The sequence below is a fragment of the Xenopus tropicalis genome, chromosome 8 (genome assembly GCF_000004195.4).
Source record: "Xenopus tropicalis strain Nigerian chromosome 8, UCB_Xtro_10.0, whole genome shotgun sequence".
NCBI classification, from domain to species: domain Eukaryota; kingdom Metazoa; phylum Chordata; class Amphibia; order Anura; family Pipidae; genus Xenopus; species Xenopus tropicalis.
In genome coordinates, this window is record NC_030684.2 from 44,860,665 (window position 1) to 44,887,686 (window position 27,022).

A 27,022-nucleotide genomic window follows, 5' to 3' on the forward strand; every position below is an offset into this window, starting at 1 on the left:
CCATTACAAATTTGTAATGAATGAACATTGCAAAGTTGCTAAGAATTTTTGTTGCTTAAAACATTTTATTTTTGGGTTGACATGCCCTTTAAGTAAGTAAACAGAATTGGGCTAACCTATTGGAATTTAATTGGAGAAGGAGTTTATCATTTATTGCTAGTTTTTAATGAGCAGTAGCAATGCATACCACTACCAAAAATGAAAACTATTTCCATATCTAACAATTCATTTTCTGCACCAAAACTATTCATTAATCATCTGATGTATACACTATTATCGATTTGGATGGGTATTAGTGCTCAGTGCTGCTGTTGAGCTGCTCTGAGTACTTACTAATAAATGAATGTGAGCAATTAGCTTTAAGGTAAAAAAAAATCCACCAAAGATCGTTCTCACCCTCCACTAACATTCAGGGCTGAATTGTCAGATATGGAGGTAGAAACAATAGAAATTCTACCTCCACCTGGCGATTCAGCAATGAAAGTAGATCTTTTAACCTGGCCGATTGACGAGTCGACCAATATCCGCAGCCTTCTGCAATATCTGTCGCCTCTTTGAGCAGCCATACATGCACCGAATATCGTACGAGACAAGGTTTCATATGATATTATTGGTGTGTGTATGGCCAGCTTTATTGTGTGTCATAGTGTTTTCCTACTGGCATGAATGAGCCAGTGCAAAATAGGCCTATCTGCTCTTGTCTGACATGTCAACAGGATCAACCAGTCAGTGGAAGAGAGCAAATCATACGTTTGTAGATAAGCCAGCAGAGAAACCACCATGTGTAGACGCTGCCCTAAGACTAACACAGTATGATACGTATAATGAACTTTTTCAGGACTTTTGATTGTAGGACCATGAATATGTATGAACTGCTGTGGCACAAGTACTGTACTGAATTGGTAGTGCCAAGAGATTAGTGCTTCAAAGGGAGAGACAGCAATATGTGTCTGTTAGAGGAGTATTCATCATGGCCACAAGTAGCTGTAGTAAAACTACCATAGGGTGATGGCATGGGGTTTAATCTGAGCTATCACAGACAAGAAACCTCCCCAGAGTGCTCACAAGAAAACTTCAGGTAATTTTGGAAAATGAAGAGTATATTTTGCCACTGGCAATTCAGATTGGTTGCCCAGATGTAACTGTGGGCGACAAATCTCCCCCTGTACCATCACCCTTAGACCTAAAAATCTGCTCATAACAATATAGTGAGCTAAGTTTGTTTAGGCAACAGACATAAGATGGCTGAACAAGACAGCAATGATATCAAACAAAGCAATATATACCAGGGAAACTGCTCAGTGTCACTGCACCCAGGCTGTTCAATGACTCTGGTTGCAGGCACATCAATAAGCGTATTCTCAGCCGGCATTTATTCACAGGCCAAGAATCCGCCCATGTGGCAGAAACCTAAGCAGAATGCTAGGTTAAATGGATAGAACTACTTACTGCTGGCATAGTCAGGTGGCGCATATATCTCATTGAGGTGAACAGGGCCCGGTTTGGCGACTTTAAGATAAACCATATCTGAGGTATTCTTCAAAGCAGCTACTGCCTCCTCGTGTCTGACATCCTGTAGATTAGTGTTATTAACCTATACAAGAGGGAAATAATACAGGAGGGTTTAGGGGGTGCTGGAGTCTAATTAGCCAAGCTGTGGTTAGCGAGACCACGTAGACGGTGTAAATAATAACATGTCTCTCTCTTGCACACGCACCGCTAGAAGTCTGTCTCCAATCTGAAGCCTTCCGTCTTTCTGAGCTGCTCCCCCTTCAATGATCTTGGTAATATAGATACTGTTATCCCCAGGGATGTGCTGGTTCCCAATGCCCCCGGCGATACTGAATCCCAGTCCTGCAGAACATGGATGCCATTTATTAAGGGATGTTATAATGGTTTATGTTGCTATGACCTTGAAAGCTAACGCAACAAACATGAAGATATAAATATATATATAAGGATGCTCCCATACAACAAGTACGTCCTATTTATCTATTTAGATATTGCCTTTTTCTTTAATGTCTTCACCTCCCTTTAACCTGATTTCACTCCAAACTTTTCCTCCTTCTAACTCTATTCTTTTATTATGCCAAACTCACCTTTGGGTCCTTTCAGCAGATTAACCTCCACTATGGTTTCTGGGGGGCTCTGTCTGCGTCGCACCAAAAGTCTTACCACCGGACCAGCTTCCTTCAAGGCCTCCACTGCCTTACTGTGTACAACCTCCGTCACATCCACATCATTTACGCGCAGGACACAGTCTGAAACACTGGCCAATGATTTTAAGGCAATGTTAGAGTAAACAACTACAGACAAACAATACTGAGTGTTGGCTTGGATAAGCATTGTGAAGCACTCACCTAAGTCTTCCATCCATTGCTGCAGCTCCTCCTGGAATGATCTTGGTAATAAATATTCCAGGGTCATCAGGAACATGCGGATTATCAATTCCTCCGGCAATGCTGAAGCCTAGACCGGAATTGCCCTGAAAATACGAGGGGATATACAGTAAACAATACAAAAGGGAAGCACAAAGGAAAATAAGTTGTGGTGAAGACCTGAGGTGCTCAGATGGACAAAGCAGTGATAACAAGTGAGTCAGTGGGTTACACTTACCCTTTCTAGTACAATTTCTTCATACTTATATAACGTGTCGCTGCCATTTACCTGTAAGAAAAAGAAAATTAATGGAACGGAAGTCCTGGCATCAATTCATCAAATATAGTTCTGGCAGCAGCTATTGCTTATCCAAGGGTGTGACTGGAGGAGGAGAGGAGAATGCTGGGAAACTTCAGGGTAAATTTATTTGTTTTTGGTATTTGTGAAATCACTGAAAGCAAAAGCTAAGGAATTTGGAGTAAATTCTAGATAAAATCTCAAAAATGACTTTTGTAAAAGGGGACCTGTCACCTTAAGAAGTAATTCCAAAATTTTCTATTGTGTTTGTCAAGCAAAATAAACTTCACTTACACTATATAAATAATATAAATTGTGTTTTCTTCAGTCTTGGCTTTGTATCATACCAAAATCTTGCTTATGTGATAGAATGGAGGACCAGATGCCCAGGTCCATGTACTGGCTACACAGTTGAGGAGGAAGCAGGAAAGTGAAGAGTGCAGTGACATGTAGGAAGTGATGAATGGAAAGTGAAAGTAATCATCTGCCCTGTCTCTATGCCTAAGGTCTTTATAATGGGTATGGATGTGTTAATAAAACAAGGAATTTGGGTTTCACACTTAATATGAAAAGGACTTTTATTATACAGCTTTTTATGTCTTGGTGACTGGTCCTCTTTAAGGCTAAGACCAAGAAATGGGATATTGAATAAAATATGTATAGTAGCAATATAGGCAATACCTAGACCTACGTACGTATGCAGGTACAATGTACCAGATTCAATTCCAGATTTTTCCATAGATCCAGATGCAATTAGATTTAAAAAAAAATTGACTTTAATCAAATTAAATTTAGCCCATATGTTTTGGCATGATAAACCATAAAATGATGTTTTCTTATGGGATTGACCCTAACCCTCAATTTGGTAAGACAAACATATCATCAAATTCAGTTTTCAAATTCAGATCCCCCTATAGGTTTCAGTTGCGTTTTCATGTGATAGTTTGTCCTGATTGAATTGCAACATGCTCATTGGGCCAGATTCAGTTCCCTGAGAAAACATTATTTTGTTTTTTTTTGGGCAAGATCCAATTTGAGGAGAAAAACTTTTCTCCTAATTTAGTTCAGTTTTATTCTCACAGACTTCAATAGAGTGTTCATGTGATAAACAGGGCTAGAGAAAAGTTTATCTCCTGTATCAATTCCGGATTTCCTCATAGAGCCAGATGCAATTCAATAAGAAAAACTTATTAAAGTTTAAAACATGAAAACTCTTATTATAGTCTAAAAAAATGGGACTGAGCTAAGAGAAAGTTTTTTTTTCTCCTCAAACTCAACCTTGCCCAAATTCTTATTGAATAGCATCTGGCTTTATAGGAAAATGTGGAATTGAATTAGGAGATAAGCTTTTCTCATCAAACTGAATCTGGCCTATATTTGTTTGTATTTATTTAATATAGTATGAACACCGCCATATGGAAACAACCAATGAGGAAGTAATGCACACACACCAATTATTTTGTAGGAAACCAGTTCGTAGTTCATTAGAGCTTTGTTATACACTTGTCCCCTTGAAATATGCTCTTCCCTTGATATTCAGAACTGAATTTATGGAATGATGACGCAACAAATTCCTAGCTCCATTACTGTAGCTATCCTAGCTTAATAACAAACATATATTTATCAAGAATGGGTAGGTGCAAAGTACAAAAACAATCACACTCAAGCTGCCATGTTTTTCACACTTTGCATCAGACTTTGAATGACCCAAGGTTATGCTGTGACCAGGGCCTTTTGGAAAAATACAGCACAGACCAGGGTCGGACTGGGCCGCTGGGAAAAAAACGTGTTGCCGCTTCCCACTCCACCGATGTCCTCCCCTGACGCATTTCACTTGGGGGGGTTAGGGGGGTGAGTCTGGGGCCCCTGCGGTGGGTGTGGGTGATGCAGCCGAAAGGGGGCACCTTAGGGGGTGTGGGCCCTGCACCCCCCAGTCTGACCCTGGCACAGACTGGTATTAAATACCTTTATGCAACAGTAGGGTCCCCAGCTAAACTAGAGCAGTTTATTAGTGAATCTGGATAGTACACCAGAATAATGAGTATATCAGAACCCAAGGGGGTCTCTCCTTTTCATATTCCAGTCTTTCATTCAAACCTGGTTGCTAGTGTAAATAAGAACCTAGCAACCAGATAGCTTCTAAAATACCAACCTGGAGAGCTGCTGAACAAAAAGTTTAATAATTGAAAAACCATACAAAAATGAAGACCAATTGGAATAGGTCTCAGAATATGAATGTCTATATCATGCTAAAAGTTAAAAGGTGAATTGCCCCTTTAAAATTGTACCTACATGTAGAAGCCTCTAAAAGATAGGTTATTAGGGCCTACAGCAATGTATGTAAAGACTGATTCAGCCTCCCCCAAGCCCCAGTGAAAGCATGTTAAAGGTGATCAGATTAGAATGTGCACATATCTCTGGCCAGTTTGGGCATTTTCAACCAAAATGCCCATATTTTATTTGCAGTGATTCTGATGGAAATACTGAAAAATACGTTTGTTTGATGACCATGCTATCAACAACACTGTTCCCCCATCACCTTGAAAATAGCAATATTAATTAATTAGTAATATTTGCCTTTTTTGGCCAAATTTGCTTTCTAAACTTTAAGCAAATGTGACAATTCAGCAGTCAGGTCAAGTTCTCAGAACTGCCCCTTGTGCCCAGCATTTCTAAAAACAATGCGATTTTAAAGGGGAACACCCAAACCAAAATTTGTCAAAGAACCCCACACAACACAGAAACCCCTAATATACCTAACACTGTAATCTGTTCCTTCAAAAAGTATCAATAAATACCATTTTTATATGTAGAAATCTAGCTGCAAAACAGTTTCTCTCTTTCTGAATCATTTGAAATCCTGGCAGGGGAGAAGGGACTAAAATATTGATGTTATGAATTGACAAAAAAAAAGAAAAATTCCATACCTTACAGACAGACATCCAGGAATAAATAGCCCACAATGCATTTCACTGTGATGTTCCTTTCCTTTATTGAGATCACATGTGCAGGGGATTGTGGGATTTACAGTAGAGCTAATGATAACTGGGAATGGATGTAAGCAAAATGGAGCACTATATAGCCCAAGAGAAACTAACTTAAAGGAGACATATCATTAAAAACCCCCTACAATCTTGTTGGCAATAATAAATAACATCTGGTGCTGGTTTTACTTTGTGCCAAAAATTAATATTATCTTTAAAAAAAGACCACTTTATTGGAGCTGCCTATAAATCCTCCCTGGTCCCTGTCTGAGTTTCAAATGAGGGGTGGGCGTGTCCTAACAGTCCCTGTCAAAAGCACAGTAAGAGGGGGGTAGGCAATCACAGCCCTGCAATCACACACGCAAAGACAGGCTTCAGTTCCCTATAAGGTTCCTATTCCACAGTGCAGTGTAAAACGTTAAATAAATCAACCCAAAACACTACCTATTCTGCACATCATCTTACCAGCAAGGGATTTAGGGATTATACAACCTATTCTTTATTTAATAAGGTATTTTTCAATACCATATTTTGAAAGTGCTGTCAGTGAGTGTCCCACATGGCCCCCTATACTTCCTGCTCCCCCAGTAGTTGCAAGGCCCCCCTGGCTGTAAAGGTGCCCAGTTGTGAGGCAGGATTAACAGTGTTGGAAAAGGGCATGGAAAAACTGAAATTCTGAGAAACGTTATTGTGACTTCCAATAAAAATGATCACTTGTTTTTTTATGTAAGAAAGACTACAAAAGTACTATTTAGTGATATGCGTGATGCGACCACACATAAAAAGCTGTGAGCCTGTCATATACATATAAGGTTAAAAACAGAAAATTCAGTAGCTGTTAGGGATGTAGGAGTATTGAAAGCCTGGTGGGTGGGGGGGTCCTGACTCTTTCTCAGCTTCAATACATATTTATACCAAAACAGATCAAAGTCTAATAGACAATGTGCTGAGTCCAATAACTTCCTGTGATGCCACTGGTAGGAGAAATAGTATCGGAGAAGGGAAATCCTGCACAATTTATGAGGCATGGCCAGAACTAGTGGTAGGTAGTAGAGGTATGTACTTTGGGCACAATGGGGGCCACAAAACATAGGTCAGGTTGCTGCAGACTCCTGACGTTTGGCAAGGGGGGTACAAGAAGGGTGCCTGGCTCTGGGCGCAAATACTACTTAACTTGGCAGGTATAAGGCAGGTGAAAGACTCAATTTTTATAACATCTAAAGTGTGAACAACATTTAGTTTTTCAGTCTGTGTTCCCTCATTTTATGTCATGTAAATAGTTATATAACATAAGAGCTCAGGCCTATACAAGCAATCTGTGGGTTCTGGCAAATGCCAGAGGGGCTGCTGTAAGGTGCCATAGACACTCACTATTTATTGGGCTGGTGGGGGGGCTGTTTGGGTCTCTGTGTACTTGAAATGCCAGGGCCTGTTTTAAACCCCAGTCCTGGCCTGCAAGAGCTCGTGTACTAACACAGGTGCAGTGTATAAAAATGAACACAAATGACCATTTCAGAAAATTCCAGCACAATGGCGGGTCCCCTCCAAGTAGTATTTGCCATGTGCCATAGCTTAGCAAATTAGGTAAATTGTGTTTTGTGTTGTACTGACCTCAATGTGGATGCAAACTGTCACCTTACTGAGCACTCAGGACTACCTGCTTGACCAATATCTGCCTGAAAATTTTGGCACATCTATTGGACAGATTTGAAAATCCTGTTGGTATGTTGATATGGTCCTCACCTAATGGGTCTGAAAACAACTGGATCTTCAAGTACATAAAGGCCAAACAGCCCCCACCAGCTCAATAAATAGTGAGTGTCTATGGCATCTTACAGCAGCCCCTCTGGCATTTGCCAGAATCCACAGGTTGACAGTCTGGGCGTGAGAGCGGGTCAGCAGTGTGCCACTGAGTATAGAGGAGTGTGTATAGACAAGTAGCTTTGTATTTGTACTATTGCCAATATTCTGATACAGTGGCCCAGAACAAGCTCCAGAACAAGTTTAGTCAAACCTCATTGAACAAAAGAAAACAAATACATATTGCGGTACCTGTATTTATTTATATAGCGCTACTTATGTAATATTATGAATAAAGTATCCTCTATTGTAAAATATAAGGGTATTATAAGTCACCTCGAAGTTCCATGACCATAATACAGGAGGTGATGCATAATATCCCCATATTTTACAACAATAGGTACATTATTTATTATAATACACAACTTTCAGTGAGTCATGTGACAGAAATTAAATAGAAATAGACAATTAATCAGCCGGGTGCAGAACATGCTTAGCTACAGGGACACCTGTCGGCCATGTAACTGTAATATATACTGAATGATGTGTAACATTTTGTTCTTAAATGAATACTGTCATGGGAAAATATGTTTTTTTCACAACACATCAGTTAATAGAGCTTCTCCAGCAGAATCCTGCATTGAAATCAGTTTTTCAAAAACCCAAACAGATTTTTTTTATATTTAATTTTGAAATTTTACATGGGGCTAGCCATATTCTTCATTTCCCAGGGTGCCACAGCCATGTGACTTGTGCTCTGATAAACATCAGTGACACTTTACTGCTGAGCTGTAAGTTGGAGTGATATCCCCCCCCCTCCCAGCAGCCGATCAGCAGAACAATGGGAAGGGAGCAAGATAGCAGCTCCCAGTAGGTATCAGAATAGCACTCAATAGTAAGAAATCCAAGTCTGACTCCTCCAGTTACATGGGAGTAGGAGAAACAATAGGTTACCTGAAAGCAGCTCTAATGTGTAGTGCTGGCTCCTTCTGAAAGCTCAGACTCAGGCACAATGCACTGAGATGGCGCCTACACACCAATATTACAGCTAAAAAAAATACATTTGTTGGTTCAAGAATACAAGTTTAAATGGTAGAGTGAATTATTTGCTATATAAACAATGTAATTTAGAAATAAAAGGTACACCATAAAAATCATGACAGAATCCCTTTAAAACAATATGTAGGGTTTGCACTAACAAAGTCACCTTTTGCTTATCCCACAATTGTATGGGTGTGTGTAAGCGACAAAGTTGCTTAAATGTACATACACAAACAAGTTCTAACTGAAAAGCAGTGTAGTCATTTGCCACATGTCAAACTCCAATAAAGTCAATTTCTTGCACATACTGCCTACAATGCTAAGAGGGCTGCATTCCTTACATGGGGACTGCATAACCCAACTAAAGACATTTGCCTTTAAAAAGTACAAATCCACAGTCAGATAGAAGCAACAGAAAGGAGGGTTTGAGCAATAATGTAACTATAAGGCTCAGAGCCAGGTGCAGGCTGTGCCGCCAGGCCCCCCACTCCCCCTATGGAAGTAGTTTTCATGGCCGATTGGCATTGGCATGAGTTTCTGGTGGGCCCTGAGGGGGTGTGAGTCTGGGTGCACCCCCTGCAGTTCCAGCCCTGGGTATGAGGCTCAAAGAGAGGGGCCAAAGGAAAGACAGATTCCAGGGCTGAGCAGTAAACCATTACCAGTTTTACAGTACCTATTAACTAAACCAACATCATGACCCCAGTACCTGTGGAACTGTAAGATCATTTAAATGACCCTCGGGACACATAGGTTTATTGTCAATAATCCTATTAAACAAGAGTAGAGCTTATTATCTGTTAGTGGGTTATTAAAGGAGAGCTAAAGCTCAACAAAGAATTACACTAGAAATGCTACTCCCATTTTGAGTTTCTGTATCACCCCAAAGCCATCACAACCCTTAAGATCCGTGCTAGAGATGATCCCCTCAGTAGCTCCCCATCTTCCTTTCTGTATGCTGTGGGCTACTGACCTGAGCTTACGGAACAATTCACAATGTACAGTATATGTACAATATACAATTCAATACAATACAAAACACAAGTCTGATTAGTAAGAAATTCAGATTCAACATAGAAACCAGAGTACTCTGCATCAGAATTAATTAATAATTAGCTCTATTACAGATATATCCACCCTTTCTGTTACTGTTGTGATGATTTCAGATGACCCTCTAAGCTTCTCAAAAACAGCACAGAGCATGTGCAGTGCCAGTGACACTCAAAAGAAGGCCTAACAAGATGAAAAGACAGGGAGCTATTGTGGACAACTTTAAAGGCCTGGATCATTACTGTTCTAGCGCTGATGAACATTGAGGATCTCTTCTAGGTCTCCTATTGTGTTTATAATAGTAAAGCAAGAAGCCAGAAGGGTGACAGCAGGGTTTATCTATAGACACGGGAAAAATGCGTAAAACCTTTGCCTCAGTAACTCACAGCAGCCAATCAGCAGTTAGACTTAATTAGCCTTGTGAATTACAAATCAGCTGATTTTCTTATAGGTTTATTAATAAGAAAAAATTGGTCAGAGAAAAAAACTTGATTACCTTGAATTTTCAAGGTTACAAACTCAAATATAACAAAAATAAACTTGAATATCTTGAATTGAAAATATGGTGTGACTTTGCCTGGGACAACTTCTATTTACTCTATATAAATGTGCAAGATTTTAGATGGCGAAGTTTTCCATTTGAGTTTGTAGCTTTTTTGCTTAAAAAAATACCAGACATTCAAGTTTTTGCAACAAAATTCAAATTGTGCACTAAAAAACTTGAATCATGAAAACAAATTATACTTCAATGTTGATAAATTTCCCCCTGTGTGTGAGCATGTGTGTGAGTGTGTGAGTGTGTGTGTGTGTGTGAGTGTGTGTGTGTGTGTGTGCGTGTGTGTGAGTGTGTGTGTGTGAGTGTGCTCTCCAACACAAAATGTTATTGCTATAGTAGAGTGAGTGAGTGTGTGTGAGTGTGTGTGTATGAGTGTGTGCGTGAGTGCGCGTGAGTGTGCGTGAGTGTGCGTGAGTGTGTGTGAGTGTGTGTGAGTGTGCTCTCCAACACAAAATGTTATTGCTACTCACCGAGGAGCCTGGATCCAGACAGTCTGTGTTCACTAGGAGAGGAGCAGCTCCCGCCTGTAATAGACAGAAAGATTAGGAGTAAACAAAGGGCAAGTAGGCAAGTCATAGTTACAAATGCACCTGTAACTTGTACTATAAGCAGAAATATGGAGGTGCCATACTCACTAGCTGCACTTTTGCTATACTCAGCATTTTCTGGGCCCAGCTAGTGACACTTACACAAATGGTATCTATGCACGGCATTTGCTGTAGTTTCCTTGCATATTTGTATTTATACAGTAAATAGTAACGGGAGCCTGTAGGGGCTTTGCTATCCCTCCTCCCCCAAAGTTTAGTGAAAGACCACACAGAGAAGTGACGCTGAGGTAACAATGGGCAGTATCAGGAGGAGCGTTCCATTACACACAGGCAGATAGGATTCCGGAGGGCACAATGACAATGGAGCAGGGGGGACAGGATATAAAAGTGACTATTTAGCAGTGACCTGGAGGAGAAAGGCAACAGGTTACAAATCTAAATCTTCATCCCATGGCAATGAAAAATAGTGGGTTAATATAAATAGCGGGGGGGGGGGGGTGGAGTAAAAAACAAGTATATAACAGAATAAAAGGACTAGCTTTTCCCAATGATGCTGCCTCTGACACAGAAACTTGAGACATGGGCCCCGGGTTTCCAAGCCCAGCAATTAAATCTAAAGATGTGTTGCATGATGGGAACATGGACATGATCAGTGCAACAACATGATTCCTATAGAGCTTCACATTGTATAATAATGCATAGAAAGTGCCATACTGTCATGTAGTTGTCTGTGTAAGAGCTTTAAATATTCAGGAACATAAAACTAGATCTTACGTCAGTGATGATTCAACTTCTTTGTGCTGGATCTGCCCAAGTATTGTCCATTTCTTACACATACTGCCTAATTTTTTGCATTGGTAGTGATACACGGGTCAAAAAATCTTCAACCTGTGCCGACCACAACCAGCTCTTTCCTAACCTGAGACTTTTTAACACTTTTATAAACAAGCCACATAGGTCCACATTCAGTTCAATGAGAAAATCTTATCTCCTAATTCAATTCCAAATTTCCCCATAGATTCCTACTGAGTAAAATACTTACCGGTACTTAAAAAAAATTGTATGATAATCACATATGCACTGAATCCAGGGTTCATTTGGGAAATCAGCTGAGTCTCAACAATTTTTGGCAGATCTGTATTTATCCAAATCCAGTGGCATAACTATGGAGGAAGCCGCCCCCATGGCAGAAAGGGGGGCCCGGTTCTGCTTCGTCTGAATAGGGGGGCCCGTGACGCATAGAAAATCACAGGTCACTGCAATATTTTGAGCATCGCAGATAACCCACACATTTTTCTGTGCCATTCTGGAATCCAGGAGGTGTTGTGCACTCGGAATTGTTTTTTTTGCTGGAGAGCCTGGCCCCAAAGATTTGTCACTGTTTAAATCCTTACTTTTCAGCTGTACCAAATGCAAACCCTTCAAATCATGCAAGCCCGAGACAACTGAACAGCAGGTATTTTTCTCAAATTGTAATATGCAGTTATGGTTCGGATTCAGTTCGGTATTTGCCTATTGGATAAATTATTTATCTGCAAACATTCGTAGGTGTTTATCCTGCCTATTAAGTGTCACTAGTAGGTCAGTGGGAGTGAGAGTTGAAAGCCTGAATATAATGATATTTACAGATTGGACACATACATAAAAATAAGCTAAATGATTATTCATCTTTTTTATGTCACTATGGAATGTGTTTGCTCCTTTATATCAGGAGATGACCGGAATTCGGGTATATTATTCAATACAGTGCAATGCACTATGACCCTCCCTCCCAACCTTCTCAGCCCTGGCCTCAGGCTCTTAGTACAACCTGCAGAATTATCCGCTTCGCTTGGCCAATTTTCCATGAGCAGACAATCAATATACAGACAGTGATCTGAACACTGGGTGTGGACTCCCTAGGGCAAACACCTCGCAAATCAAGCAGTTTCCATTATCTACTCTGAACCAATCACAGCCTGCCATAAAATGCAATGAGCAAATAAGCCCACTGTCTTATCCCCAGAGACAATGTCATAAGGAATGTACCCTGCAATGGGAGTCAAAGAACCACTCCTTTTTCCCTCAGTTTGGGTAATGTCCCACAGGGAGATTAGTTGCCTGTAATAAATCTCTGCTACCACGACGACTAATCTCCCCGAAAAGCCTTTCCACTGCATCACTTCAGTTTTCCAAAGTAGCGCAAAGTTGCCTGCAGGAGGAAACTGGAAAGCCAAAGCGATGGAAAGCAATTTATTGCTGATGGAAAGGCTTTTCGGGGCAGAAGCAGAGATTTATAATGGGTGATTAATCTCCCCAAGGGACATTACACTTAGGGGGTGATTTATCGAAGATCAAGTTTGATTTTTGTTTCTCGATTTGAGTTTTTTGTGCATTTAAAAAACTCCAGTTCGAGTTATGGTTTGAAAACTCAAATGTCTGGTATTTATAAGTGCAAAAAAACGGAAACCTCAAATGTAAAAGTTTGCCATCTAAAAGCTTGCAACTTTCTATAGAAGTCAATGGTAGTTGTCATAGGCAAAGTCAAGCCATATTCTCAGACTCAAATTTTTTTAGTTTTTCAGTTTTAGAGCTTATAAACTGAAAAAAATTGAGATATTCAAGTTTTTTTATTTGAACGAGTTTTTCTTGTTAATAAATAAGAGACCATTTGATATGCAAGTTTATTCGATTTAGAGAAACAAACTTGAATTCGAAAATTGCTAACTAAGCCCATTAGTATTAGGGCACTGCCACACAGAGCGGATTTTTGGCCTGCTGATAAACTGCCCATACATTTCTAAAAGCTTATTGATGTGATTGATTTGTATTATTTTTTGCCACATAAGATGCTCAAGCTTGAACATCTATCTGTCTATGTATCTATCTATCTATCTATCTACCTATCTATCTCTGTCTTGCATAATACATCCTTCCTTTTCACAGACAGGCAAAGACAAGCAAATACAGGCATCCCAAGCAGCAGGAATGGGCCTTTCAGATACAAAGGCCCAGGCAAATACCAAATAGGCCCTGTCATTTCAAGTACAAAGAGACCCAAACAGCCCCCACCAGCCCAATAAATAGTGAGTGTCTATGGCATCTTACAGCAGCCCCTCTGGCATTTGCCAGAATCCACAGATTGCCAGTCTGGGTGTGTACAGAATATTTGATCCTGCTTTATGTTGTGGGCAGTGAAGGTCACCATACAGATGCCAATAAAAGCTGCTGACCAGCCCCTCAATACTCAATAAACTCAGCAGCTGACAGGCACATGTATGAAGCAAGCCCAACAGATATACTGGCATTGGCCTACGGGCAAATGATAGGATTTCATTTCTTCAGGCGTGCACATTCATACCCATAAAAGTGGATCTTGCCTAGTGTATATATATATATATATATACACACATATGTTAAATCCCTGCCTTACAACAAGTTAGGACTAGTTTGACAAACATGAAATAGAAATAGATGCAGACGTACCAGGACATGGATTCCATTTTGGCAACCTAAATCCAATAACTTTGTCAGCAATAAAGCAAAACTGCCTAACAGAATCTTACACATTGGAGTTTTTGGCAAAAGTTAACAATTTTACTATGATGACAGTAGACTCTTAAAACAACGGGCCATTGTATTTTAAGAGAAGGATATCAATCTTTTCTATACCAGTAAAATCAGCATTTTTTTTAGGCTTTGACTCCAACAAAGACCACATCTATTGCATCAATAAACTTCCATATGCAGCAATACTGGTTACAATGAGACCAAAGCAGAGCTGCCTTCATTGCTTTCCGCAGGATCTTATTGGTAGTCTCCTAGTTTGTCGTCACTCCGAGATCTCTGTTAGGCGGGATGTATCTTTCACAATGCAAGTGAATGTTATCTCATAGGCCCATTCACAAGGTTTGTTTGTGATTCCACTCAATATTTGTACTTAGCTCCTGGTTTATTGCTCCTTTCATTTACGATATTTGCCCTTCAAATAGAAGACACTGTTTTCTTGAGGACTTGATACTTCTTCGCTAAATACATTAAAAAATAAAGCTGATTATCCGCTCTGGCAATGATTAGGCCAATGTCACAGTGGGACGCTGGCACTGGTGTGAATATGGGAAGCATTTTTGGGGTCCAGGTATATTTGAGATGCTTGTGACAGACATCATGGAATAATAAGATAGGATATATGTTTATGTATATGTGTTTAAATCAATGTATGGGATGTAGAGTGATTTGGAAAACAGAGTCAGCAACACTGACTCTGAAACTGAAAAATGTAGTGGCTCTCGTGACAAGTTTATAAACTGCTGCGTCATGCTTTATTGATGAGATTCTGCGTGTCTTTAGATCAGAGAATTCTGACCATAGTGGTCTTAGACCCTTTTGGAAACCCGTTGTTTACATCTCTGCAGGATTTTGAGCCCCCAGAAAAATTAATATGAATGTTATTATATTAAAGACATTGCTCAAACAGTAACAAATTATATATACAGATATGGGATCTATTACCTGGAAAGCTTGTGACCTGGGGTTTTCTGGATAGGGGATCTACCCATAATTTGAATCTCCATACCTTGGAGTCTGCTAAAAACCATTTTAACATGAAATAAACCCAATGAGATTGTTTTACCACAAATATGGATTCTGGCAGTTTAGTTACCACTAATTACAAAGTACATTTTTATTATTACAGAGATATTATTAAGAGATTTCCTTGCAGAAGTCTCTATGGGAGATGGCCTTCCCATAATTTGTCACTTTCTGGATAATGGGTTTTCAGAACGGTTCCCATACCTGTATATATGGAAAAGATATGGTCATAAATCTCCAAGGTGACTTCTAACAGCCTACACCTGTTACCCCATTATCAGCTAACCATGCATCACAATTAACAATGCCAATGACAAATGACATTTCCATATGGGAAACAATGGTTCTTGATCTACCAATAAATGGTTATCGGGGTGATAAGTAGATCTCAGCACCATTCTCAAACAGTTTTATTATATTACCTTTCTGGGTATATTTTTCAAATTTTAAACAAAATGGAATCTGAAATGGATATTCCTACAATAATGTTTTATGGCAGAATATAATGATGTTAGTTTCCATGGTAGATCCTGATGTGGAAACGTCACTAAAAATAGACCCCCTCATTGGTAAATGTAGAGTGATGAGATAAACAATGATTTGCAGTTATAAGGATGTAATACACAAGATTCATGAATAAATATCCTGTCAATTATATCATTAGAAATGGTGCTTAGTGATGTCAGTAGTTATAATTGGTGCTTAGTGATGTAACTTCTGCCACATAACTCACTGAGTGTTATGTGTTATAAATAATGTTCCCCCTGGTGTAAAATATAAGGATATTAGATGTCACCTTGGAGTTCCATGACCTGTATATAAGCACTCAGCTTTCATCCTTGTACCTTTATAAGACCATGGAACTCCTTTGTGACAACACAAATCTTTATAGTTTACAATAGAAGGTACATTATTCCCTATATATATATTATTCATGGCATGTTATTCATGGCTTCTGGTTAAATGATGTACGTAAAGTATGTTATGTGGTGTAATATGTAAATGTAAGTTTAATAAGCATTGTTGCTAAGAACAAATAATAGAGGCTTGTAAATGATCCAATCAGCACGCTAGAAAGACCAGAGAGCCTAAAATGCTTATAATTCAAGGGGCCCACAGAAAGCACAGTCCATTGTACAGGTAAATCTAATGCTATGCTCACACCAGGCAAATGTCTGCTCCCAGATCTGACAAATCAAAGAAAGTATGCGAATGTTCTTGCAATGTCTCTGAGAAGAGTGCATGATAATCAGAACACCCTGATTTGATTTGGGGTTGCAAAACAAAACATGATCAAATCCACAGTGTAGGACAGAAGAAAACATATATAGTGTGTATTTCAGTGTATGGCAGTGTGGGCAGCTGGGAGCCTTGATGCAACTGACCAATTGCATGCTGTATTGATCCTCAACAGCAGAACAGCTGGTTCTGTCATTAGCCAAAGTGCATCTGTCAGCATGATTGCCCCCTCTGCCTGGGCCACCTGGGCTCCTATCAGAGGATCTTTAGAACACATCCCGGATTGGATGCTGAGTAGTGTTTGCCTGAATCCCAGGGAATAATATAATCCCAACAGGAGCTTTAAAAAGGGATTAAAGGTCACCTTGGAGTTCTTTGACTTGTCTGACAGCACTGATTTCCTAAAATGTCCTTTAAAAAGCCCTATTTTAACATACTGTATGTCAACCTTCTGATTGTTGTGTTTGATTACAGTAGTGTTGCAAATCCTACAATATGGCTCTTTTTAATATAGACAATGCTAATCGTTTACTGATAATTGTCTCTATACAGTATGTGTTTTAGCAGAGGCAATTCTCAGAATTCTCTATGGCAGTATAGTTTCTGGCATTTAGTAGCCGTAAAAAAGTAGAAGTTACTAATAGCTCTGTGTGTCTTCACCCTTAGAGCAGCATAGGGGTATACTTAGTATAACCCCCTGCCAACCGATAATATGGTTTATTGATCCCAACTAAGATATGATAAATCCTTATGGGAGGAAAAACAGTTATACTGAGGTTATTTAAGGTTTAAATGATTTCATAGGGTGGTGCAAAAAACCCAAATACTCGAATGTAAAAATTTGGCATCTAAAAGCTTGTGTGTTTCTATAGAAGTCAATAAGGCAAAGTCAAGCCATATTCTCAAACTCAATTTTTTTTTTGTTTCTTGAGCTCGTAAACTCAAAATTTTTTAGATATATGAGTTTTTTATTCTAATGAGTTTTCCTTATTAATAACTAAGCGGCCATTCAAAATACCAGTTTATTTGATTTAGAAAAACTCAAATTCACAAACTCGAAAACTGATAAATAAGCCCATTAAGGTATTAAGATCCAAATTATGGAAAGATCCCTTATCTGGAAAACTCCAGGTCCCTAGTATTCTGGATAACAGGTCCCATACCTCTGTATTTAGGAAAGGGCCTTTCACTCAGATATTCTTTATACCATACTGTGTGCCAGCACCATCAACCACCCTACCAGAAAGGAAAGTTCCAAGATGGCCATAGAGAGGATTTTGCAGAAGCTTTATCTTTAGGAGTCACTATAGGGAATGGGAACTGTGCTGTCGGGGGAGAGGGAGTCTATTCAAGGAAGAATTGTTCACAGCCTGCAACAAACCACTACACCTGCTCCTCAGTGGAATTAGATGAAAGCCATTTGGATTTATTTGCTAAAATAGGGTCCCTTTCTGGCAACTGTGCAGTGATATTTGCTGGTGTATCCTGGTAATAAGATCAGGTCAGCTGGCTCAACAGTACACATGTGCCTGTGAAGCTATTTGCCTTCATAAACACATAAGGGCTCATTTACCAATGCTTAGCCCAAGCACTATGTTCACATAGGTGCAAATCTGCCCTTCCTGTACATAGTGCAGTGCTGTGGTCTGTGCCCCTTATTCTGCATTATCTAGAGCAGTGATGCCCAACCAGTGGCTCAGGTGCAACATGTTGCTCACTAACCCCAAGGATGTTGCTCCCAGTGGCCTCAAAGTAGGTGCCATTTTTATATTTCTGGCTTGGAGGCAAGTTTTTGGAAGCACAGAGAAACAGTTTTACTCCAAGCATAGCCTCCTGAAGGCCAGCAGTCCACCTAATAGCCATTCACAGCCCTTATTTGGCATCCCCAAATAATTTTTTTCATGCTTGTGTGGCTCACCAACACTTTTTTACATCTGAGTGTGGCTCATAAGTAACAACGGCTAGGGATCACTGATCTACAGCATGGCATAGAGCAGAGTGCTCACATGTGCAAGGAAGCCCTGACTAGGAGTTAGTATAGGGTTCTGGAGTGCCTTGCAAAGCCTGCTTCTTCTTCTTTGTGTGTCATGAAGGGACATGCAAGGGGCAACCTTGTCCTGCCATTGTGAATACACAGACAAGGACAATCTCTATGGTCAATTCCCAGAGTAAATCCCAGGGCAGCAGGAACATTGCTGGAAGAAAATATGCCAATTGTTTTGCATTTTTTAACTTGGCTACTCCAAAAAATCAGTGAACCCTCTTGTTAGTTTGGGGGAATATAGTCTTATACCTTCTACCTCAGTATAGGCAAGATGTCCCAGTAACACCTTCACAAATGCTTTGGGAAAAGAAGCAAAAGAGAAATACATATACATGAAAACTGAAAATTTATGAATATATAGTGGCCCTTTTAGCTCTAATCTCAAATGAAAATATCTTTCTTTTTTTTTTCTTTTAAATACTTTCTTTATAGTCTCTTTTATTCTCTGACATTACTCTTCAATTAATACCTTCAACCAATCCACAGAGCAGCCCAGGGTTGTGCTTTCTTTCCTCCTGTGAAATTCTCAATACAATCTATAGGCTCTAACGGAACAGCAGCTCTCTAATGTTACTATATGGGTCTGATTAATGAGAATTACTATGGTAACTCACAACAGGAGGTGCAAAGGACATGTTGAATGCTTTACTCCCACCCGAAGTTGCTTAAAATGAAATTATACCTTATTTATAATTAGGATTTACTCTATTCATTTCTCTTAACTAGTCTTAGTGAGGACACTAGGTATTGTGTGTGTAAAGAAATCCTTTATATTTCCATTTTATATATCTGAGTGGAAGCTGCCTTGTTGCTTGCTTCAGCACTTTCTATAGAGAGCAGTTGGATGGTGCCTTTACTAGATATAAATTTATGCTATTGCTAAAGTTGCCTTGGTAGGTAGCAAATGGTTTGGGAACTCCCATATATATATGTAGAAACATGCACAAAAGGAATGCTTTAGACACAATGAGCTAAGTCCTCACACACACAGTTGAAAGAAGGGAGAAGAGAAATACCTTATTTTGAAAAGATGCAAATGGGCCATACAAATCCAAACCCTTTGTGTTATAGTTATGTGTTAAGCTGGCCATACACGCACCGATAATATCGTTTCGTACGATATTCGGTGCGTGTATGGCATGTCGGCGAGTCGACCGATATCGCAGGAAGCTGCTGAAATCGGTCAACTCGCTGATCGGCCAGGTTAGAAAATTTTGATCGGGCACCATAGAAGGCGCCTGACCAAAATCTGCCGTCAGGGCTGAATCGGCAGAAGGAGGTAGAAATCCTATTGTTTCTACCTCCTTATCTGCTGTTTCAGCCCTGAACGTGTGTGGCCACCTTTAGAGTGATGCTCATACGCAGCATGCAGGAAAGTACAGCCCTATCCTGTTGTAGTGGTAAACTGGTCTAAGATAAATCCATTTATTTGGCAAGCAGGAACAGGTCCAGGGGTGCCACTAACTGGATCCTAATAGTGCTATATGTAGGGATTTTGTAACCTGCACAACAGATATATGGGGCAATTTTTGGGCCCAGACAGGCAGCTTTGGGTAAAATTGGTAAATTGGTAAAATTGTATGGCTGGCTACCTTTTCTGATATCTGGGGGGCAGTACTGCTACAAATTTATTTGGGGTGGTGGTGGGGTAGGATGTAATAGGATCTTTGCTATGGGGTCACCAGTGCCTTAAAAATACCCTGCATAATAATTATTGTATAAAGCTATGTGCAGCTGCTATATACACCCAGTTCCATCATTACAGTATATGCCCTGGCAGCTGATCCCCTGCCCCATAAACTATCCATGTAATCAGACCTCTTCCAGACCTCAAAAACCATCATCTTTTGCCACTGTTCAGGGTAGATCTAACTGCATTTTGAGATTACTAGCAAACTGATTGCATGGTTATTTTATGGAACTCAGTTGTAATTCTATGCAGGGTTGTTCCCTGTCAGTTCCATATGGCCCCTCATCTGTACTGTGCATAGACCATGTGCTTGTGCTCGCTGCACTGATACAGCAGGGCCTGATGGTGAAATTCCAGCTATGAAGGATCAATACCATGTGTAGGAACGGGGTAGCACTTATCATATGAATAAGCCCTCTAATTCTGTGCCCTATAAAAATAAGGCTTCCCTATCTTATTTCTTATGCAATAAAATCAGTGAGATTCAAACCACAAATGTGTTCTTGTTTATACACGAGCTTAGGACAAAGCCTCTTGCATAACCTTCCAATCCAATCTAATAAAGCAAAGCAATCACTCCTGCCTCCGAGAATCTTGAAGCAAAATAAGCTAAGATAGCGGGTTTATTTATCACTGAGTTGCTTGGAAATTTGTCTTAAAAAATTCATGCAGCTATTCATATTTTTCCTAAAGTGCCATTATTTTTTAACCAGTATTTCACTTTGTTTCATAAGACATGCAAATACATCAATACCAGTCACAAGAAGTGCAACAGCTAAATGGCCCCTGTTGGTCATTGTTGCACTGTATGTGTGAGGCGCAACCATGGGCTGCTGATTGTGCCCTGTACTTACTGGCAGCTCTAGTGCCCATATGGGTATCTACATCCTCTTGTGTCCTGATATATCCTGTATGCCAATGGTTTCCCTACACTGCAGTTAGCAGCTCAAGTAAAGATGAGGGTGATGGTACACACAGTGATTATAGGCATTTTGTTGCCCAGCAATTTAGTAGCCTTGCTGGCAAGCACCAAAAGGCCCGGAATCACTTCCCACTCATTTTTATAGCATCACCTGGGCTTGCAGGTATGTGCAGAGCCACATTGTATTAACACCATGTGGCATGTCAGTTTAAACAATCTGCAATGTCCACTAATAACAAAAAAACAACATTTGTCAACATTTGTAAAATATGTTTTCCTATAACTCCAACATAATTGCAGGCACAATGGGTAACTGCACTTGGTGCAATTGCAGCCTATGTGTCAAAAAAAAGCAATTGGGCTTGTGCCTTTGTGCTAATTTGACCTAACTTAGCCACTATGGGAACCCTGAAGTTACCACCACCTCCAATCCAGCTGGCACACATACATAGTTACATAGTGACGTTGGGTTAAAAAAGAGTCCATCAAGTTCAACCCTTTCAGGTAAACCCAGCACACACAAACCTATACTGACCTACCTATACACTCACATTTATAAACCATATATACCAACATCAACATGCACCACTGCTGTTACAGCTGAAGACAACCTCCATTGCACATCAATGATACGTAGAAGTGTTCCCCACCCTGCTGACCTGTCTAAAATTAGTCGCCCGTGATAAATCTTTGTCACCGCGATTGACCGATTTCTCCGTAATGCCATACGCAGGGCTTCGGTTTCCCGAAAATGAGAAGACTTCGGGCAACTTCGGGAAATCGAAGTGACGCGTATGCCATTCCACCAGCGATTTACATTCTTGCCTGTGGGATGGCAGTTTAGTCGTCCGCAATAGCGAAGATGTATCGCGGGCGACTAATCTCCACGTGTGCTCGACTAGATAGGTCCTCTGCGCCCAGCCTTCCAGACCTCATGCATCAAACCCCCAGCAATAGAGCCGTACTCTCAGCCAATGTCCAATCGAAAAATATATATTGGGGGGAGCACGAGACAAAATGCTAAATTTCTGCAAAAAAATTGCTTTTATTTTTATGCCATACACGACATGTTTCGGGCCCCTTTCGTGTCCTTTATCAAGTGTGCCACTGCCCTACGGTGACCTAGAACAGTTGCTGGGGGAAGCCCATTAGAAGCCCAGCTTGAAAGGTAATTAAAATGAGTTTGGGGTGAACACTTTTTTGCTGTCTTGGGGGCCAAATGTGGAACTCAAATTGGGCTTGTACCAAAGAAGTCTGAAGACCACTGACAGTTCTTCCCACAAGTTCATTTTTAAATGATAAGATTCTTCTGTTCCAAAAACACTGTCATTAAAGGCACAGTATATTATTCCTCTCCTTTTACAAAACTTTTTACAATTAGTATCTTAACTTATCATTAAACTGTTGTCAGGGAACAGCGCCTTTGCTCGGACTAGGGGGCATGATTTACTAAGCATAGCTAACGTTTCCTACAAATACTCTGCATCAGGCACTAATTCCTTTGTTATAATGTTTCTGCCCTCAGATTTGCTTCAGTGGGAGTGTGAAGACGTTGAGGTATCTGATAACAGAAGCACAGGAGACAAGTAACATGTTTAGAGCTGCTGAAGATCGTTCCAATTAGGACAGCGTTTAGTGTCTAGATCAGCACTGTTTCCACACAGGAAGACAAGTGAGACTCATTTATTGTAAGTGTATGTAAATACTCACAGAAACAAAAGTATTTGGGGGATGCAGTCAGTGCAGTCAAGTTCAATTACTGTTTCCCAGTTAATAAATTAGCCACTTTCTCACTGATAGCTACATGGAAAAAAAAAACCCTGAAAAGCCTTGATAGAAGTATTCACCCCAAATGATCTCAAAATAAAAAATGTACATGTTTTATGAAGGGCCTTAGAGTTTATTATAGGATCATGAAGACCAAGGGCCTATCAAAACAAGTCCTGGATACAGATCTCGTGAAGCACCATTAAGGGTTCAGTGATTAGAATATCCCAAACTTTGATCATCCCTGGATCACAGATATGGCACAAGTTTATCCATCAAAATTCAGTGAATGAGTGAGGGCAGCATTGGTCAGAGAAGCAACGAAAAGGCCAATGGTAACTGAGAAGAAGCTGAAGACACCCACAGCTGAGATGGAAGAAACCAACCATGGTGCGAGACATAGTAAATGTGTAAAAATGTTCAATGATCTGATGAGAGCAAGATTTTAGAAAGTCAACATTGTTGTATTACCCAGGGAAAAGCACCCCCCTGTGTGGTGGTGGGAACATCATGTTGTGGGGATGCTTACTGGGAAACTAGTGAAGACTGAAAGTAGAATGGATGGAGCCAAATACAGGGCAATTCTAGATTAAACCAGTCTGAGGTTCACCTTCCAGCAGGCCACTGACTCTGAAACCCACACCTAAAGCTACTCTGGAGTGGTTTAAAACCAAGTACCCGAATGTTTTAGACATCAATCCAATTGAGAATCTGCTACAAATTGCTGGTCCCCATTCAACTTGACAGAGCTTGAGCAGATTTGTCAAGAAGAATAGGCAAATACTGCAGGAACCAGATGGTAGAGAAGCATCCCAAACACTTGCAGCCTCGTCGGGTGAATATTTATACAATCAACAAATCTCTTCTTTTTTGTTTAGTTAACTTCTGTATGGCAATAAAACATTTGTCACACCTCAGCATGTTAAGTACCAAGGGATGCCATGACCATAACAAGCTTTTATTTAGATAAAGGAACTCCTAGGTTATTTCCAATAGTTGGTACATAATACCTGATAACCAAAATGTCATTTATGGAAAGGGTGCAAGGATAAATCTACCATTAATAGGACAATAGATTCAGTACAAAGGGTGGGGGGGGTCTAGTTTTGGGCACCAGTCCAACTGATATAGAGGAAAGTTCTCTCCATCAGTTTGGGGTTAGTTTCCTGTAAGTGCAGTCAGAATAAGAAACTGTATGCCAAACAGGGTGCAATGAGGAATTTGTTGGCCAGGATTAAAGAATTGTTTGGTTTTCAGAAAAAAACAGTAGTACAGGTATGGGATTGGTTATCTGGAAACCAATTAACCAGAAAGCTCTGAATTATGGGAAGACCATCTCCCATACAATTCATTTTAAGCAAATAACTCAAACTTTTTTTATTTCCCTTTTCTCTGTAATAATAAAACAGTACCTTTTGCTAAGATACAGTTAATCCTTATTTAAGGCAAAACAATTCTATTGGGTCTTTTTAGTGTTTAAATTGTTTTTTTTGGTGAAAGAAAGTTATGGAGATCCAAATTACGGAAAGATGCCTTATGCAGAAACCCCCAGGTACTGAGCATTCTGGATTCCATACCTGTAATGAATGTTAAAGAGGGACCTTAGTATGACCGAACCTAGCAGCCGTCTAGGCACACTCTTTTATCAAGCACCAAGTTACTAGGTCAATGCAAATGTTTGTTCTCATATCATGTAATGCAGCAATATCTGTATAGATACGAACATCTCATAAGAACATATCCTTACTTATCTCAGGTATGCAAAGGTAGTATGAATAACATACAGTATGTTGATTTATTTTGTTACTTGTGTTTGGAATAGGTGATACAGACTTGTCTACATGTTCATTACAAATGTGGGCTCTACAAGATATGACTTCAAATTACACATATTTCTGTGATGCTATTGGGCTTTTCAAAATAAAAACCAAGCTTTATTATTTTTACTTAATGAAAGCAAATTGTAGAGGGTCTGACTGATTGGCCTGTGGGCAGCACTACTCTCCTATACGTTTGAAAGTGGTTTCTATTTTATAATGCTAATCTTTGAAGGTTGCCAAATACATTCAGATCAGTGAGAGAAAGGCAGGCAGAGATACATGTTACATAATGTATTATTCACTACTATTTTCCTTAGGGCCAGAGCTAGGGGAAGGCAGAGGAGGCAGCTGCCCAGGGTTCAGTTTCGGGTACAATTCCTCCCATAAAAATGACTTCATTTTAATCTTTACACGCGCCTGCCCTGTCTTTCTCTTAAGTTTCTGAAAGGGTGGGAGCAGTCCACCACTAAAAAAGTGGAGGGTGTTGTAGAAGTAGGAGAGTCCGAGTTGAGTGTGGACAATCAATGGGCTGTTGAAGTGTTTGGGCCATAGGTAGTGAGTGGTAGCAGGCACATGGAGTTTTAGCACTGGGTGCAAGTATCTCTTGGCCTGGCACTGTTGTTCCAATTAATTCCAATAAATTGCTCATTGCCACCTTGTTTGGATACAGTTTCATAATCTGAATACCACAATATTGCCATGAAAGGCAATTAAAGCCCTCAGTACAGTTCCTCGGTCAGGGTGCTGCTATATGAACCCCCAGGTAGAGCAGCCAATGTACAACCCACCAAACATGTCCCAATAACTCTAGGTGTAACGGCACAGGTTCCAACTAGCTCTGCTGTTCTACAGGCCCAGCGAATGTTCATCCTGTGGCACTGAACTTTCATGTACAAATGACCTTTGTTTTGGATCAATAACTGCCTTCCCAGCCTAGTACCATTAGAACATGGGTTACACTGGACTCTCTCACCCAGAATGGGCCTTCGCTAAGTGGAAGAGGAAGGTGAGGGTGTATACCATAATATTCCAGCTCCAGGGCACAATTTACTTTTAATTCAATACTGTATCTTAAACATTCTATTCATTCAGAAGATGTGACTGGAGCTTCTATTTCAGGAGATCATCTCACATAGCAGAATGAAGCACAGAGTGAGTTCTAAATTGTGCTCCATCTGTGTATAAGTGTGCAGTCTTGAGTATAGAGGCAGACTCCTTCAGTCTCCCATATGGTAGAATCCTTTCCCTCCTGTATCACTACGGCCTTTCTCACTCTCTCCCACACAGCACAGAGCAGCTTTTCACATAAAGACAGTGGGAGTCAATTACAAATAAACTCAAGTTTTAGGGACAGATATATCAAAATGTGAGTTTAGAGCTTCATACATAAAAACTTACCCATGTTCCATTTATGCCTGTGGGATTTTTAAGTGTATTTATCAATGAGTTCACCAACTGATAAATATGCTTCTTAAAATCCAGTAGGGATGAATAGAACGTGAGTGAGTTTTTATGTATTATGTTTATGTATTAAACTCACATTTTGATAAATATGTCCCTAAGTGCTGACATCTGATTTAGCAGTATTATATATTCAGCAAAACTTTTAAAGCATGAATAATCCTCAGTCCTTTTTGTTCCTACCTGGAAGTCCTAGAAAGTCAATCTTTTCTTATACAAAATTCAGCATTTTCAGTTCATTTAACTTAAGCTCTACTCTAGTCCCTAACCTGTGACCCTGGGCCTATTTTCCTATTGAAGATAGGAAGGAGGGCTTTAATGGAAAAGAACCCTGTGCACCTCCCAATGAAATTGGGATGTCCTGCAAGGCAGGCCCTTAGTATTTAGTATAACCTGAAGTGTTCTGGCAGCAAGCTTTCCTCCCTCCCCTGCAACTATGATTCAACCAACACTGGCAGCGAGCAACATATGGCTCCTACCCCACACCATAGTGCTGTTCCCATGATTATCAGCAGAATACGTTACACAAGGAGTATGCACTTGTTTAATGGTGATTGTGGGCAGATATGCATTATAGAAAAAAAGTCCACCCTACTGAGAATTCAGAATAGCAGTCTGGATAATCTTGCAAATGCCACAGGGGCTGCTGTATGGTACCATATACAGATGCATTATACTGGGCCTGTAACTCAGTACAGCACAGATCCTTTTATCAGCCCAACCCAATGTGTTGCCATCTCAGCTCCCTGCTGAGCTTATAGCAGCCAAAATGTTTATATACCACAGCCATCCTCTAATACAGGTGTTGTCCTGAAATAAACATCTGTACACCAGACTTTCATAGTTCAAACGTGT

At 40.1% G+C, this 27,022-nt stretch overlaps 1 protein-coding gene across 5 annotated transcripts in view; it reads right to left on the reverse strand.

Annotated features, from left to right (window-relative positions):
• Positions 1-27,022, reverse strand: part of dlg3 (discs, large homolog 3) — a 100,404-nt gene that overhangs the window by 38,571 nt on the left and 34,811 nt on the right. For 4 of the 5 annotated variants that reach the window (XM_012969140.3, XM_004916825.4, XM_002934881.5 and 1 more), the window contains 6 exons: positions 10,575-10,628; positions 2,617-2,667; positions 2,361-2,485; positions 2,100-2,269; positions 1,718-1,854; positions 1,450-1,594 (listed from right to left, as the gene is read on the reverse strand). In XM_012969140.3, the coding sequence (XP_012824594.1) occupies positions 1,450-1,594; positions 1,718-1,854; positions 2,100-2,269; positions 2,361-2,485; positions 2,617-2,667; positions 10,575-10,628 (682 nt within the window). Of the gene's footprint in view, positions 1-1,449; positions 1,595-1,717; positions 1,855-2,099; positions 2,270-2,360; positions 2,486-2,616; positions 2,668-10,574; positions 10,629-10,739; positions 10,782-27,022 lie in introns of those variants that run through there. The other variant, XM_012969144.3, reaches the window with a different exon arrangement.